Genomic DNA, 16,676 nt, shown 5'->3' with positions numbered 1-16,676 from the left:
GGGGGGGGGGAGGGGAGAGGCGGTGTAAAAGGAGCCCACAGACTCACCACCCCCGCTCTCACTCATGAACATTGCTTGACGAAACTGCTCAGTCAATCGCCGTCGACGATCTTAATTAGGCTTTAACAAAATTGTCTCGTTCGAACACCTCACTCGGCCCGGGAATGCTCGTGGGCTTGGTTCTCGGACTCGGGGAACGCGCGCACTCGAAAGTGTTCCCCTCAATGGTGACGTGCCCGGGTCAATATGTGGCTTTGTCGGAGAGGCCTCAGGGGACTGCCATTTTCCAGTGTTCCATTTGCAAGAACTTCATTGCAGTGTGGTGACCTGCTACTCTTCAGCTGCATCAGCAGCAGCAGCATTGCCCCCATACTTCCCTAAATTGCTCGTAGCGGCCCTCATTGCTAGGTTTTCCTAGAGCTCGGACTGTGCGCAGCAGCACGGAGACAATGAAAATGAGTTACGCAATGTCCACTTGAGGGCTCTCTGAGAGTGCGTGCGTGCGTGCTTGTGTGTGTGTGTGTCTGCCTGCATTGCGTTTTCATTGGTCATGAAGGCAGGAGAGCTACTACTGAGACGAAGAGTGGCAGCTGGTGCCCTGCGGAGCAGTGAAAGGTGTGGAGCTGTTCTTGTTTAGGAGCGGGTCTCCGGCGAGGCGACTTCTTGCTTGGCCGGGGTGAGCTTAATGACGTGGTTGTGTGTATCGGTTGTTCCTGCATGTGGTGGTTATGTTCGTTGTGGCTATTAGGCTGCAATGTTGTGATGCTCGTGGTAAAAGTCGTACGCTGGAGACGAAACTTGCTCGGAGCTTCAGCTGTTCTTTGTTTCGTTCTGCCTCCCTTCTTGATGTCGCAGGACTACGCTTCCATGATCAAATCGTAGGACGGTGTTTTCAAATTTAGAAGCCAAGTCTGGTCGCTGTCGTAGCATTGAGGGACGACAGTTGGGATTTTTAAGAACTGAGTCGCCGAGTATCATACATCCTATTCGTGCATCACCAATGCACTCTTTTTGTTGAGGCTCAGCACTTCTTATGTGCTCGTGATGGAATATCCCAGAAGCGATTCCAATTCTGAAGTTAAATCCCTGGTCGCGTTACCATAGCATGCACAGCGAGAGAAACACCTCGTCGGGCTTCATGCAATTATTTCACCTCCTCCTTTGGGAATGAGTACTGAGGCGTCCCTAGGAAAAAGCTACAGCATGACTGTGATTTCTCGCATTGTTCAGCAACCTTTATCAAACTTAGTTCAGAACATGTCGTAGGCCTTGTAGCAATGACTTCAGTGCTGCCTTTGAATTCTCATGAGCATTCTCCTGTCGTTCATTATGCAGTGTCTAGATTGGCTTACCTAATAACATCAGCTCAACCGCTTTTCAGTGTGCTTAACTCTCATCTTTGCAAAAATCTCCTTACAAATTTGAAAATCTTGTCATCTTCATCAGGACCACGTCTTCGACCAGTCCAGCGGGATCTTGGCAAGCAGCTTCCTGTGTTTGTTTTGTTACTTCATTCTCTGAAAATGCTGACATTTTCCATCACGATCCCTACCTGAGTAAATGTACAACAATATTTCAAGGCAAGAGACCGTTCTCTGACTAAAGGCGCTTTCACGAATTTCAATTGGAGAATCTGTCAAGGACGGTTATTCGGGCAGCTTCTACTCTCGGGGAACACTGAAAAAAGACACTGAGCTTTGTCATTTTACTTTCAGCATGTCCAGGAGGGACGAGGACGACGTGGATAGAGATAGCGTCCCGAAACAGAGACAGCTAGAAGACAATGAGCAGCACTTCTTGACCGATTTCCCGTCGGAGGGTTCTAAGTTACAATGTGTCGAGCTTGAACAAATCAAATCTCCCAGACAGATTAAGAACATGGAGGCGCCAAAGAATAAAAAGGAGGAGCCTCCAAGTGTTCCATACTACAAGCTGTACTCCTTTGCAGATTCTTACGATGTATTTCTCATCTTTCTTGGGACCCTAGGTGCGTGCGTGCACGGTGTTGCCATTCCAGTGTTCTTCATTTTCTTTGGCAGACTCATCAATGCCTTTGGAGAGTACGCCGATGACCCCGAAACCATGAGTACAGAAGTTTCTAAGGTTCGTGCCAAGCTGAATGTCTTGAAATCTCGTGTGAAATCATTCGATTCTCAATTTGTAAGTGGATTCACTTGAATTTGTAGTAGGGATTATTAAAATAGGCTTATGGAGTTCTATATCTTAACTATATTAAACAAATTAAATGTCACCGTTGAGAGGTCAGTAATACTTTATTGGACTCTCCATGCAACTGACTTGTTTCTTGGTCGTCCAAATTATGTGATCTGCTGTGTTTCTTATCAAGCTCTAATTGTTTTGCAGAACGCTCTGTACTTTCTTTTCCTAGCGATTGTGGTCCTCATAGCAGCTTGGCTTGGTGAGTTAACTACTTTTGGCCGCGACCATGGCTGTTTCACTCAATTTTCTGTGATACATGCATGATGTTATTCACAATCGCTCTTTGCTGGGCCTTAAAATAATTTTTAAACATGTACTTGTTCTTATTGCAGAGGTCGCGTGCTGGATGCATACTGGAGAGCGCCAGTCCGCAAGAATGAGGGTGGCATATCTCAAGGCTATGCTTGCCCAAGATGTGGGGTTTTTCGACACTGATGCCACCACGGGGGAAACTGTCAGTCGGATTTCCAGCGACACGTTGTTGGTGCAAGATGCAATTAGTGAGAAGGTAGATGAATATAGCAATACCAATCGCATACTGTTTCCGTTCTTGTGATGTTAAGTTGTCCTATCATTCTCTTAAGCTCAAGAGTATTGACCAGGACCTACTGCAGGGAACCTACGACTCAGCAATACAGTGGTTTTTTTGATTTAAAAAAAATTAAGTAATAATTTTTGTTTTTTACGCTCTCAATTTTCAGATTTAATTTTGTATTTGATTTATCTTTGCGACTGAACCGGAGAAGTTTTTCATGAGACTCATTCACCTTCAAGAAGTACCGCATTTTCTGAGTAAAAACTCTGCACATACCTCAACTGGAGTGATATTCATGCTTGCAATGATGACTGAATAGTTATGTCATGTAATTGCAGGCAGGTAATTATGTGCACTATATGGCCAGGTTTATTTCGGGATTTGCAGTGGGCTTCACGTCAGTGTGGCAGCTTACACTTGTCACTGTTGCTGTGGTGCCTCTAATTGCGATCGCTGGAGGTTCCTACGCTGTTGTTATGATTGGATTGACAAGCCGAAGTCAGAAGGCATACTCTAAAGCTGGAGAAATTGCCGAGGAGGTTTGTTCAGATTTCCAATCCCATACCTATTACATCATCACGACAAATGATATTGATTCGTCTTTTCCCGAACTCGGTTCTTACAAGTCACCTCCCAGATAACCGATTAAGCCACTTTTCCTCTCAATCCGACATTGTTCCTAGTCAATCAGTTGAGATTATTGTCCTACACTTGTTGAGCTTCGATACTGATGAGCTTTGTATTTTGACAGGCCATTTCTCAAATTCGTACGGTGTACTCATTTGTGGGCGAGAAGAAGGCTGTTAAGAAGTATTCAAATGCCTTAGAAACAACCCTACAACTTGGGAAAAAGGGGGGCCTTGCCAAGGGGTTGGGCGTCGGATGCACGTATGGGCTGCTTTTTGGAGCATGGGCTTTACTTCTCTGGTATGCTCACATACTTGTGCTCCATAACGTAACCAACGGCGGGGAAGCCTTCACGACCATTCTGAATGTTATCATAAGTGGAATGTAAGTGTTCAATCGCTATTGTATATCGTTATCTCAATTTGCACGATATTATATTTGCTAAACTGACATGTTTTAAGATGTATTTTGACAGTAAGAGCTCACCTTGATTACGTCTACCCGCAGTGCCTTGGGTCAAGCAGCGCCAAATTTGACGACATTTGGAAAAGGGAAAGCAGCAGGATACAATATACTGTCAATGATTGCAAAGAAACCCCTTGTAAATCGAAACAGGGACGGATCAATCCTTTGCCAAGTTCGAGGGCAGATTCAGTTAAAAAATGTGGCTTTCAGTTACCCTTCAAGACCTGACGTTCAAATCTTCCAAAACTTGTGTCTCACCATCCCGGCTGGGAAGTCTGCAGCTTTGGTTGGTGGATCAGGATCGGGAAAGAGTACCGTCATTGCTCTTATCGAACGGTTTTATGATCCATCTTCAGGTAAAGTGTCGTTTTCGACCCGACATACTGGTGGAATGTTCGCCATGTTGCCACAGGCATCTCCGCCTGCCACATCGACAAAATCCAATGGCAGCTCTAGTTTGTATTAATATCAGTGAACGTATGTGGTGCAGGTGAGGTCCTGCTGGATGGTTTTAATATCAAGAATTTAGAGCTACAATGGCTCCGTGAGCAGATTGGTTTGGTTAATCAAGAGCCTGCCCTTTTTGCTACCAGCATTTTAGAGAACATTTTGTACGGTAAAGACGGGGCCACAATCCAAGAAATTCAAGATGCTGCTAAGGCGGCCAATGCCCATGCCTTCATTGATAGTCTGCCAAACGGTTACGACACCCAGGTGTGTGGAGCTGGTGTAAAAAGAATCACCAGCCCTGTTTAAATCAATCCATGTCTTCTTTATTATAATAAAGTGAAAACACACGTACATCAACATCAGCAACTTTCTGCAATTACATTCACTTCAACGTGCCACGTTCTTTACTAAAGTCACATTCTTTTACATTTCTGACAGGTTGGAGAGAAAGGAGTTCAGTTATCCGGCGGACAAAAACAGCGAGTTGCGATAGCTCGTGCCATGCTTAAAAATCCGAGCATTCTACTTCTTGATGAAGCGACGAGTGCTCTTGATTCCGGATCTGAGTCGATTGTTCAAGAAGCGCTCGACCGGCTCATGCTTGGACGTACGACAGTTGTTGTTGCACACAGATTATCGACAATAAAGAACGCTGACATGATTGCTGTGCTTCAGCAAGGTGTGGTGGTAGAGACAGGCACTCATGGAGAATTGCTTTCACAAGATGGAGCATATGCGCAACTTGTGAAAATGCAAGAAGCAACTGGACAAAGCAAGATGCCTGAAGCATCGTCAGACCAGGACCAGGTCGAAACAGCAAGAATTTCAACGCAGAGGAGGTATGAAGATTTTCCGCTGAATGATAATGCCTCATTTCAACTTTATTTTATTTTATTTTGGAAGAAAATTGATATAATTCAGTTCACTGCACGTAGTACGCGTTGCCACTGGTTTTGCACTATGTAATTAATGATCGTGATGTCCAGGCATTCGAGGGGCAGTTCTCTCTCACAACGGCTGAGTCAACGTTGGAGTCTGCGACTTAGTGATAGTTTCCGACTGGGAGGTAGCTTTCGTCAAGTCACTGATCCTGAAACCGAGTCTTGGCTTGGTGAGGATAACGAGGCTTCTCTTGTTCTTCCGAAGCCTCACCCAGCTCCATCTATGTGGAGGTTATTGAAAATAAATGCCCCAGAATGGCCATATGCCGTTCTTGGGTCACTTGGTGCCATAATGACTGGGTGCGAGACTCCTCTGTTCGCTCTGGCTATCAGTGAGATGCTTGTCACATTCTATAATCCTGACCGTGATTATGTCGAGCATGAGGTCCGGAAAATTTGCCTCATCTTCTCTGCTGCAACTGTCGGAACTGTCGTTATCTACGTATTGCAGCATTACTACTATGGATTGATGGGAGAGATCCTAACCATGCGTGTGCGGAAGATGTTATTTTCATGTAAGATTCCTTTTATCCACCTCAATGCAATCGAAAGTTTTTATATCTTTTTATTTGCTAATGCTGATAATACAAGCTAGTTCGATTAGTGCGCTGTAGTTCACTAATTTATATTTGACCACTAATTCTAATGTGAACATTGTTTCTGGCTGCTTTATATGTAAGATCTGTAGATTGATAGCAAGACGGAGAATTCTCCGTTCTTCTTTTGCTGAGAACAACTGTGGCTTGTTGGCAGCTATTCTTACTCAGGAGGTGGGCTGGTTTGACGAGGAAAGTAATAACAGTAACTTGGTGTCTGCACGCCTTTCTTCTGATGCTACCTTAGTGAAGGCAGCTGTTGGAGACAGAATGTCCACCATCGTGCAGAATTTTTCCCTCGTGGTTACAGCGTTCTGCATTTCTTTCTATCTTCAGTGGAAAGTGGCTGGAGTTGTCTTGCTAACTTTCCCTCTACTCGTTGGTGCAGCTGTTGGTGAGGTATGTTATGCTTTCATTCAAATGGTTAATTATTTAGGCGATTTCGGAAGTGCCAATTACGAGACCCAATAATATCTACAAACTATGTCTTGGTGACTTGAGTTAGCTTCTGCAAGTGCAGAGATACTCATGTGTATACCTTGTTCTTCATGTCGTCTCCGGTGTCCATCGTCTGTGGCTCCTTCACGTTATAAGAAATAGAGTATATTGATTTTGGTCTTCCTGCTTGCTCTTCACATTTCTCCTGTCTACAATGCTGTTTATAATTGGATTCATATGAGTCGAAGTTTTCTAATACTTAATTGGTCCTTGCAGCAACTATTTTTGAAAGGTTTTGGAGGTGATCTTGGTAAAGCTTATGGAAGAGCTAGTATGGTGGCGGGAGAAGCAGTTGGGAACATCCGTACAGTAGCGGCGTTCTGTGCAGAGGACAAAGTTTTGGACCTTTTCATTCGCGAGCTTGACGAACCCAGGAAGCGAACATTTCTTAGGGGCCAGCTATCAGGCATTGGCTACGGCTTGTCTCAGTTTTTTTTGTATTCTTCATACGGCTTGGCCTTGTGGTACTCGTCGGTGCTGGTCAAATCTAGCAAGGCTCACTTTAGTGAAGTGTTGAAGGTCTTCATGGTGCTGATTATCACTGCGTTTGGTGTTGCTGAGACCCTTGCATTGGCACCTGATATAGTGAAGGGCTCTGCTGCTCTTGCCTCGGTTTTCGAGATTTTAGACCGCAAAACAGCTATAGATCCCGACAGTCCCTTAGGAGAGGAAGTGACGAGAGTTCAGGGGGAGATAGAACTAAAGCATGTCAGCTTCGCCTATCCACAACGACCTGACATTCACATTTTCACCAATTTCGACTTGAAAGTTAAGAAGGGTAGGAGTTTGGCACTCGTGGGACAGAGCGGATCAGGTATACCTTGCATGGAAGATGCCCTTCTACTTGTTATTTTGTATCTCTTAACTATCACCAAACTTAGATAGGTTAATTATATGATAGTTTTGCATGCGGCATGTTAATCTGTATGTTGAAACGTCATATTTTGTGGGAGCTGTTATCATCAGTGGTGTCAACTGTACTAACTCGCAGTTTCCTGCAGGCAAGAGCTCGGTGATTGCTTTGATCCAGAGGTTTTATGATCCTCTCAGTGGAGCAGTCTTTGTAGATGGCATTGACATACGAAAGATGCGACTGAAATCACTTCGTCGACACATCGGACTTGTCTCTCAGGAGCCTTCTTTATTTGCCTGTTCAATCTATGAGAACATTCTTTATGGTAAAGAGGGAGCGTCCGAGAGTGAGGTCATTGAAGCAGCAAAAACTGCGAACGCACACAGCTTCATATCTGGGCTACCAAACGGATACCAGACAGAGGTTGGTGAAAGGGGAATGCAATTGTCTGGTGGTCAAAAGCAGCGTGTGGCCATTGCTCGAGCTGTCCTAAAGGATCCCTCTATTCTGCTTCTTGATGAAGCCACAAGTGCTTTGGATTCTCAATCTGAGAAATTAGTTCAGGAGGCCCTCGACAGAATGATGTATCGGCGGACAACTGTGGTTATTGCTCATAGGTGGGAAATTCGTGACTGAACACCTATTTTTCTCTAAATATTTTCCCCCCCTTATTTATTTATTTATTTATTTATTTATTTTGATTGCCTTAAATCTCAAATAGAAGGGTAACTACGCACGTTCTTTTTAAATCTGTCTTTGGTTTTCCTGTGTTTTATCCTCGAACATTCCCACTTGCTTGGCCACATGCATTGCTTATAACTATCTCTCGTCACATGCTGCGGTAATTAACTCCAGTGAATATTTGTTCTAGGCTTTCAACTATTCGCAACGTGAACGCAATAGCTGTCATCAAAGCTGGTAAAGTCGTTGAGCAAGGCACTCATTCGGCATTGATGGCAAATGCCGATGGAGCCTACACACAGCTTGTAAAATTACAGCACCGGCAGACTGGTTCGGATGCTACCGTCAACCTATCATAAGGAGTAATCCAGTTGCTTGGATTCCCGATCATAAGCAAAGGATTCAACTTCTATTGATGTAGAAGTGCTGGTTTTGACGTGGTGGGGAAGTAGTGATTCTCCCACTCAACCGCTGTGGTTAAGGCGAATAAGTGAGCCAAGCACTGATGCCCCATATCATTCACCAGGTTTGATACAGATACCATGGGCCGTATTTGAGTATACAAAGGAATGTACACTTCATAAGCCGGGTGCTCTGAAATGACTAAATGGTCAATTACAGGCTTAGAATACTTGTAGGCATTCTAATTCGATCGGAGGTGACCAGGAGGTCAATTTCAGACTTTCGATTCACTGGATCACACTTGGTTACATATTATTCTTGTTGTAAATTGTAAGAATAGGAGTAGAGGGAATTTCCTTGAAAGTAAGGCCCTATTGGCCTGTCACAGCGGTTGGAAGGGTGTCTTCAGAAATTGTTAAGCAATAAGTGGGTTCCACTGGAAGAAATTCCCCTTACTCCTTTTTAATGAATTTGAGGCGAATGCCTTCGCTGACATTGTTGTGGGAAAATTTTCCTTTCGATACGGATCATTTGCTGTCCGCAAAAATTTGGATGCCTGTGGCATATCAGATCTTTCCGATTGTATTCGATGGTTTGTATCCTGAATGTTAGCAAAGCAATCGTGTGCGGACTTGACAGAAGCTTTACTAATTGAATTAGGTAATTGACTAGAATGTCTATGAGGTAATTCGTTCGTTCATTTGTCACGTGCAAACTTAAAGAAGTAAAATCCTTCGGCATTATCACGTATGATCTCAAGAACATCTCTTCCAGCTTCGGACTCTGTGATACTATGCATTGGCTTTTGAACCCGACACCATGGAGGTTCTGGCATCAGAAATTTTTGGAGCCATTCGCTGAGAATCGCTAATGAAGCCTTGCTGCATTCACTCTATCTGACTCTTAAAATAGAAACTCAATCGCTTTTTAAGAGTCAAATTCAGCGACTTGAATTAACCCTTCCTCTGTCACGCTCAAACACATTGTTGTATGAAACTATTTTTTAGGATTGTGGTTGATTATGAAAAAGGGAACTGTTCTCTCTTCCTCTCGTGTTGATGATTATTGAAAGGGATACATCTTTCAATGAACGGTGAGCCCTTTTTCATGGCAGTGAAGAGAAACATCTGTTGAGATATGGTGAAGTCCTCGTCGACCACAGAATGGCGCATGAAAAGAAGGATCAATAAACACTGAAATGGCTGGAAGCATATGTAATACGATTTCAAGTGGAGTTTGATGACACCATAATCTAGAAGCTAGAAGATACCAAAATAAGTGATGGATATGGAACCGAAGGGCGAGATAGCAGAGTCCATAGCCCGAAATCCAGGCTATTGCGACACTCCTGACATTGACTACACCAAAGGCTATTCTCTGCAGCAAACGGTGAGTTCCCTCGGCTTCTTTGCATTGTTAATTAGGTGACATCGATGCCCGTCTTATTCAGCCACTAAATGAACGATGAATTATCTGTCAGAAGCGATGGACACCTCATACTATCTGTGTCATTGGTGTGCCTGACAACCAGATGTACAGAATCAGAGACCCGAAGGAGAGCCTCTACTTTTACTCAAGTGTTTTGGGCATGACGTAATGTTTTCTACCTTCCTGATCCTGTTTTATTTCCCTACCGGACGAGGTGTTCCATGATAATACTTTTCTGGCAAGCTGTGAACTATTGGTGCATTTTGAAGTTTTAATTGAATGATGTAGGCTGATCAAAAGAGTTGATTTCCCTATGGCTGAGTTCAGCATGTACTACATGGGATACGTCAAGGTAGAATTAACTACTGTCTTCGTGTCGATTTTTGATTTAAAGATAGGTGCCATCATGGGAGAAGTCACATTTATTTCAGGTGTCGGGGTGGAGATGAATTTTCTGTTCATGGTCACCGAATGCTCGAGTAGTTGAGCTTTTGTGATGCATTATTGCATTGTCTCAGGATCCTGCTGCCATTCTTCTCGATCCGATGGAGAGGACTGCATACTTATCCAACTGCCATGCTACTTTAGAACTTGCACAGTTAGCATATGTTCGTCTAATTGCACACCTATTATCTGTAACTTAATGGTTTATATTTTATTTTATGTTACAAAAAGTTTATATCTTTGAACTCGTTGTAGCTGGACCCCATCATTTTGGGCACTCGACTTTTGACTTTTCTTAACTTCTGGTGACGTACTGCAGCAACTGGGGGTCAGAACACGATCCAGACTACACAGGATATCACCAAGACTTCAAAGGCTTTGGTGTGCTGACAGCTTTTTCATGTTATTGATTACGTTAATCGTGATTCTGAAAACTGCTCATGAGATTCATGATTTCATTTTAGAGGGTCATTGTTCTACTCATCACACCATCCTTGAACGCAGTGAAGAATGTCGCATATTTTGTAATCTGGAATTTTATAACTTGGTTTTAGTGTTGGTAACTTTGCTAAAACTTGGTCATAGATGAGGACTTCACATGGTCTACTACAGGAAAGTGGAACAAGAAAGGGTGCTTTGGCGGTTAGGGTGCTCAAATGCTCATGTCATAGTTTTCAGGGCATATTGGAATCAGTGTTGACGATGTCTACCGATGTTAACGGCTCCAGAGGCTGGGAATATCGTTTGTAAAGAAACCAGATGAAGGTTAGTCAATTTTCTTTTCAGCTGAAATCTCTTCTAATTGTGGTGTTCAGGAGAAATAAGATTGAATATTGTCCATGTGAGTTTGGGTCATACTTTTGATGGAAAGCAGCTCCACTCAAAGGCTTTTCATGCTTGTAGTAGTTCTTCCTCAATGTGATAGTTTTTTGTTACATGGAGTTGAAGTTCTCAACATGTTTGTGGGGTTATTGCAGGAAGGTTCAAAGGACTAGCTTACATCAAAGACCCTGATGGCTACTGGATTGAGATTATTGACAGTGAGCATATGTGTAAGTTGTTCAGTTAGCCTCGACAGGGATTGGGTTCTCTTCAATAGCTGGATGCTGAACATATGTTTCTGTAGAAAGAAGCATGATTTTTTCCTCTGTAATTTTTGTTTATTTTATGATTTATTATTATTATTATTATTATTATTCTTGTAGATAGACTTTGTAAACTCTTTGGAATAGTACTGCAGTGTCCATTGCCTCCTATCATTAACACCATCACATGAGCTCTATAACGTAAACAACCACAACGCTGAACGTATTAATTTTCCATTCAACTTTTGTCTGCACTGCATTGGCCATTAAGAGCCCTGTTCAATCACGGGGTTTCACCCTCTTGTCGAAACTCATGGAAGAAAATTATTGTTGACCCATCAGTTTGAGATTCAACAACTAATTAAAAAAACAAAAAAAATGACAAAAAACGACTGAAAAAGCGTGCCTCTGCTACAAATGCCACGACACTTATACATGCAATCAACTGAATTTTCGACAATTCTGAAATCAAGTGCCTTTTAAAAAGAATGGTCAAAGAAAAATAGTGATAGAAATACCTTCACTAACGAATCTGACGGATATTATTTCCATCTTCATTCTTCCACCTCTGGAAGTTACCCTAAAAACCTGGTGATGTGGTTTGAAGCAGTCCCTCCTCTCTGTTTCAAATACTCGTCACCACATTCGCATTATGGTCCATCATACCAAATCTGAGCAACGAGTCTCGAATAAAATGGGAATCGTTTGAAGATCTCATACAACCCTGCAGCAATCTCCACTTCGGCACTTCCAGAGACGACATTCGAACCTCGCAGATCAGACCATTTCTAGAAGCCACAAAACGTTTGCAAGGAGTAGGAGATTACAAATCCACGCCACTCGGTGCTTCAATCCACAGACGCTTGCTCTCACTTGCTTTTGTTAGTCAAGCATTAGAGGTATAGCTGTGGCCTTGGGGCGTCACCTTGGCATCCATCTTGATGTCCACCAAGAGGCAGAAATGCTTGTTCCGCCTCGGCAGATGCAAGTCCTCGAGGAAATGATCCAACTTGACCCGCGCCGTCACGAGATACGAAAACAACGCCTGGTCGTTGGTCACAAAGCACCGGTTGTTCTTGTAAGGGTGCCTCCCCCTGATGAGCTTGCGATCATCCCCGCACTCCATCAGCCATGCTTCTACCCCGTCCGTCATCTGCTCCTGTTTCGACTTATCCTTGATGTTCACGTACTCGAAGAACTTGCTCAGATTCTGGTTGTATTCCTCCATAGTCTTCCCCGAGTTGAAGTTGAAGTTGGTGTCTTTGGGCTCCCAGGTGCGCCATCCCGGGGGGTAGGTCCAGTCCATGGAGGGTTTTGCATTGTGCCATGGCTTCGGTGCGGGAGTGGAGCGAGTCGGAGGATTGGCGACGTAAATCCGCTGTTCGTTGCAGCGTCTGGTGATCCATCGAGCTAGTGGGGTCTCGGGGATTGCTTTTGTGACGGTTACTAGAGATGCCCGGTCAAAGATGTGGTGCTTCGTCCACTCGTCTTTGTCGAAAGTGTTTATGTGCGGGAGAACGGTTTGGTGTCCACAATGAATTCGCCGATGAGCGCCGACTTGGGGCATCCACATTCTTGCCATTTGTAGGGGTCCTTCTTCTTTCGGGACATGATAACTGATGGCGTTTGAGGTGTGGAGGAAATTCGGGAGGTCAGGGTAACTGTTTGTTTTTAGACTCTTGGTTGATAAGGAGGAAGGTGAGAAAGCAGACGTAGATGGTAAGGCCGCGGAGGAGGGGCACGGGGTGGAGCCGCGTGGTGATGAGCAGGAGGGAGAAGATCATGAAGGCTTGGTAAAATGGTGTTGCGTCTGGGAGCTCCGTGGTTTGATATGATGGCAACAAGGAGGATTCATTAACAAATGTTCCGTCGGTGTTCACGTGCACTGTAGCGTTCATGTCTTGAATCAGTTCATGCTAGTTTCGTCATTGGTGCATCGCTTTTGAGTGGATTTTCGGTGGGCCCGCGCTCTGGAGGTCGCTCAAAATTTACTGCGTAAACTTGAATTGTTGAATTCCACAAGTTAATCCTGTACAAACTCCCGACTCTGGAGGCCACAGGACTGGCATTCATTGATTTTCACCAGGAATTTACATCGAACAGGCTGCGGCCTCGCAGCCTCACGTATGGTAGCACCATATCCACTGAGGGGTGAACAGTTCCCAGAAGTGACGACCAAAGGATTTCAAACAAATTCTGCAGCCCACCCGCATTTTGCACAACTGTATCTCTCCTAACAGTTTGTATCCTTCTTAATTACCTGATCGTAACCTTCGATGCAAAGCCTTGTTACTCAGCGAGATGATTCGTTGTCTTCAAAATAAACAAATACGAATCTCATCTGAATGTAGCGACACTTGTGGACGCTCACTGCAGATTAGCACATGGCGAGAAGCTCCTTTCTCGAAGAACACGGATAGCGTTCCGGAACCAGGTTAGCAGGAAGTCACTAAATCTCGTCAGTCCAGGAAAAGCTACTAAAAATCCAGATTCCGATGGATTGGATTGACGAGGATAGCATGAGGAGGTGGCGACTTTTCCAGAGCAAGGCACAAGCCTTGCGGATGACTCTCCACTTTCGCCATTCACACTCTGCACAAAGCTCGCAAAGCAAACCGTATGGGTAGGCATGGACGAGATACAGACGAACGTCCGCCCGTCTGGGCTACTTTGAACGAGCGCGATGATCCCAACGGAATGAAAACGAGAGAGGAACTTTGAAACCAGGCTTTGGTATTACAATCAGCAGTTCCGTTCAAGCTTCTCAGCTTCTGGTTTGCACTTTGATGTTTGTGGGTCGGCGTCAAACGGTGCTTCTGTCTTGTGAAGGTAACCATTCCACATGTATTCGGGTTAAAGCGTGCCATATAACATTGCAATTTGAAAACATAGTTCTCCACCGACCAATCAGATTAAGAGTTGCGAAGTTGTGCCCATGAGCATCGATGCTATGATTCCAGCCAAGGCATCTGAGGAGAAGCCTGTGTTGGATGCGTAGTACAATGTGTGTAAAGTAACTTCATTATGTGTAGTTAAGATACGGAGTTTTGACTTTATGTAAAGTATTCACAAAGAGTATGAAGGGCCTTTAGGTTGACTTATTGATCTTTCAATTACCGATCAATTTGGAATGAGTATTTATCTTTTTAATCTATGTCCTTTTATTCTATTTTATTTTCCAGGAAAAGCCCGTGAAGTTAAAAGGACATGTAGAATTTCAAAATGATGTCTCTTACTTGTGGCAATCTGATGAACACAGGCAAGAAAAATACTTAGCTCGTATTCTCAGACGTCTAGAATACCAAAGAACACCTCCTTTGGTGGTATTGTTGGCAAGGTCAAAATCGCCATGAGCAGCACGGGGTTATGAATTGTAGATGCAAACTAGAAATTAGTGGTATCACCTACCAGAGCTCCAGTGCATAGACCAAAGCTGAGTCGAACAAGAGCTCCGAAGCTTAAGTCTCCAAGCACAACACTGACTTAGATCCAGCCAACATCCAGCTTAGTTCTCTCTGTACTCCGGAAGCTCCCCAGCTCAGCCGACACTAATATTCAATTCATGTCGATTGCTGCTGACCTCATATAAATACATATAATATTTCCAACATGGTATCAGAGCTACAGAAATATTTGCCCCGTAAAAACTATAAGAGTAGATGAATGTTTCAATCTAGAAAAGAATTGTTGAAATTACAAATAATATTGTAATGATAACAATAAAATATTTTATTGTAATAGGAAAGGTTGATGAAGAGCTTGAAGTTCTTCAAAAACCAAGAGAAGCATTTCTAAACTTGAAAATGGCAACAAACAAACCATAAATAATAAAGGTAAAATTGAATTGATCAAGAATAAATTTATAAATAATTTCAATTCAACTTCAAATTAAGAATATTAAAGATGACACAAAAAGTGGGCATCAATTATATTCCAAAATTTGATGGTTTATATTTTAATATATTTTAATATAGATTAATACCAATTTTCAAGGTTGAAAAGTTATAGTTCATAATAAGTGGTGAAAAATGGTTACTAATGGAACCAATTATAGCTAAAATTACTACCAAAACCTCAGCTTTACCTATCATAGGAATAAGGAGTATAAATACATGGGCAAACAAGGATAGCTTATCTTTAACAATAATCTACAATTGCCTAGAAAAAAATATTGTTTTACATATACAATCTTGCACATTAGCAAATTTAGCATGGCAAGAACTAGTAAAATTATTTAAATCACATGATGTAATAACTAAGATGTATTTAAAAGACAAATTATACACCTTAAAAATGAGAGAAGGTGATAGTATTATTAAATATATACATACCTTTAGAGCACATCTGAAATAATTATGGGCAACAAGATTAATAATTCCAAATGATGAAGCAATTCTTACCTTAATAAGAAAGTTGCATCCAAGTTATAGATCCTACATTAGCTCCTTAAGAGGGCAACCCAAGTTCACATTAGCATGCTTGATAATAGATTTGATCTAAGAAATACTCGTAAAAAACATGAGCTTAACATCTGATAATAATTCAATACTATATGTAGGTAAGAAATTTCAGAATAACAACAAGAAATCTTATTTTAATAAGAATTTCAAAAAGAGTTTAGAGGAAAAGAGTAGTACATCCAAGCCACATGAAAGGAGCAATTTTTCTATTGAAAAGAAGTACTTTTTTTACAAGATTGTAGAATAAGAATAGCAATTAAAAATTTTAATAAAAAAAAAGAAAAAAACATATATTGTTACAAAATCAAATAGATTATATGTGACAATACTTATAGTTAATTGAAACTCAAATTCAATATAGTATGTGGACTTGGGAGCATTTCAACATATGTATTATGAGTTAGAAGGATTTGTCAAATACATCAAGAGTAAAGACAAACAAGTTATCTATTTAAGAGATAATACTATATCTTATATAATAGAAAGATATGGTGATGTAAATACCAAACTTACAAATGGCAATGAAAAGATCATACCTAATGTATTACATATATCAAGACTTGCAAAGAATTTATTCTTTGCCAAATAACTAAATAAGGGAAGATAAGAAATTTGCATAAGAGTTGGAGCAACTACACTTATAAATAAATTTGGTCAAACCATTGCAATATGCAAATTAAATCTTGATTTAATTAGGTACTCAATTATTAAATCTTGTAAATTTTGGCATTTTTGGTTCTAAATAAGTAGGTACATATTCAAGATTTACTTACTTCATTAAATTTATTGATGATCTAATAAGATGTTTCCATGTATATTTGAAGAAATACAAATTTAAAGCATTTGAAAAATACACCTTATATAATTTTTTTGTAGAAAAAAAAACAAGTTTCAAAAATAAAACCTTAAGATTTGATCATAGAGGTAAATATAAATAAAATAAATTTAAAGATTTATGTAATAAAAATGAATCAAATAAGAATATACTATA

At 41.8% G+C, this 16,676-nt stretch overlaps 3 protein-coding genes across 3 annotated transcripts; all 3 read left to right on the top strand.

The window, feature by feature from the left end:
• Nucleotides 1-286: 286 nt before the first annotated feature.
• On the top strand, nucleotides 287-8,777 carry LOC112287652 (ABC transporter B family member 19). The gene is made up of 14 exons (XM_024530894.3): nucleotides 287-676; nucleotides 1,447-2,103; nucleotides 2,365-2,419; nucleotides 2,553-2,728; nucleotides 3,094-3,294; nucleotides 3,507-3,766; nucleotides 3,890-4,203; nucleotides 4,338-4,561; nucleotides 4,736-5,136; nucleotides 5,284-5,753; nucleotides 5,992-6,233; nucleotides 6,549-7,146; nucleotides 7,334-7,802; nucleotides 8,057-8,777. The coding sequence occupies exons 2-14, from the start codon at nucleotides 1,717-1,719 to the stop codon at nucleotides 8,223-8,225; spliced, it is 3,966 nt and encodes a 1,321-aa protein (XP_024386662.1). The 5' UTR covers nucleotides 287-676; nucleotides 1,447-1,716; the 3' UTR covers nucleotides 8,226-8,777.
• Nucleotides 8,778-9,414: 637 nt separating this feature from the next.
• On the top strand, nucleotides 9,415-9,975 carry LOC141045983 (lactoylglutathione lyase-like). Its single transcript, XM_073537491.1, has 2 exons — nucleotides 9,415-9,657; nucleotides 9,800-9,975. The coding sequence occupies exons 1-2, from the start codon at nucleotides 9,550-9,552 to the stop codon at nucleotides 9,863-9,865; spliced, it is 174 nt and encodes a 57-aa protein (XP_073393592.1). The 5' UTR covers nucleotides 9,415-9,549; the 3' UTR covers nucleotides 9,866-9,975.
• Nucleotides 9,976-10,009: 34 nt separating this feature from the next.
• LOC112285695 (lactoylglutathione lyase) lies at nucleotides 10,010-11,209 on the top strand. The gene is made up of 5 exons (XM_073532747.1): nucleotides 10,010-10,048; nucleotides 10,215-10,308; nucleotides 10,460-10,521; nucleotides 10,753-10,882; nucleotides 11,118-11,209. Exons 1-5 carry the CDS (start codon nucleotides 10,010-10,012, stop codon nucleotides 11,207-11,209), a joined length of 417 nt encoding a protein of 138 aa, XP_073388848.1.
• Nucleotides 11,210-16,676: the final 5,467 nt, after the last annotated feature.

Source organism: Physcomitrium patens, chromosome 1 (genome assembly GCF_059467195.1).
Source record: "Physcomitrium patens ecotype Gransden chromosome 1, ASM5946719v1, whole genome shotgun sequence".
Lineage (NCBI taxonomy): Eukaryota > Viridiplantae > Streptophyta > Bryopsida > Funariales > Funariaceae > Physcomitrium > Physcomitrium patens.
The sequence above is the reverse complement of the archived record's forward strand: the minus strand, read 5'-3'. Positions and strand labels throughout refer to the sequence as shown.

Coding starts and splice junctions, on each gene's coding strand:
- LOC112287652 (XM_024530894.3), top strand. CDS start 1,717: ATGTCCAGGAGGGACGAGGACGACGTGGATAGAGATAGCGTCCCGAAA. Junction 2,104..2,364: donor TGAGTACAGAAGTTTCTAAG/GTTCGTGCCAAG, acceptor ATTGTTTTGCAG/AACGCTCTGTACTTTCTTTT. Junction 7,803..8,056: donor ACTGTGGTTATTGCTCATAG/GTGGGAAATTCG, acceptor TATTTGTTCTAG/GCTTTCAACTATTCGCAACG.
- LOC141045983 (XM_073537491.1), top strand. CDS start 9,550: ATGGATATGGAACCGAAGGGCGAGATAGCAGAGTCCATAGCCCGAAAT. Junction 9,658..9,799: donor GCTATTCTCTGCAGCAAACG/GTGAGTTCCCTC, acceptor CCTGACAACCAG/ATGTACAGAATCAGAGACCC.
- LOC112285695 (XM_073532747.1), top strand. CDS start 10,010: ATGGCTGAGTTCAGCATGTACTACATGGGATACGTCAAG. Junction 10,522..10,752: donor CCAAGACTTCAAAGGCTTTG/GTGTGCTGACAG, acceptor GGTCTACTACAG/GAAAGTGGAACAAGAAAGGG. Junction 10,883..11,117: donor CTCCAGAGGCTGGGAATATC/GTTTGTAAAGAA, acceptor GGGTTATTGCAG/GAAGGTTCAAAGGACTAGCT.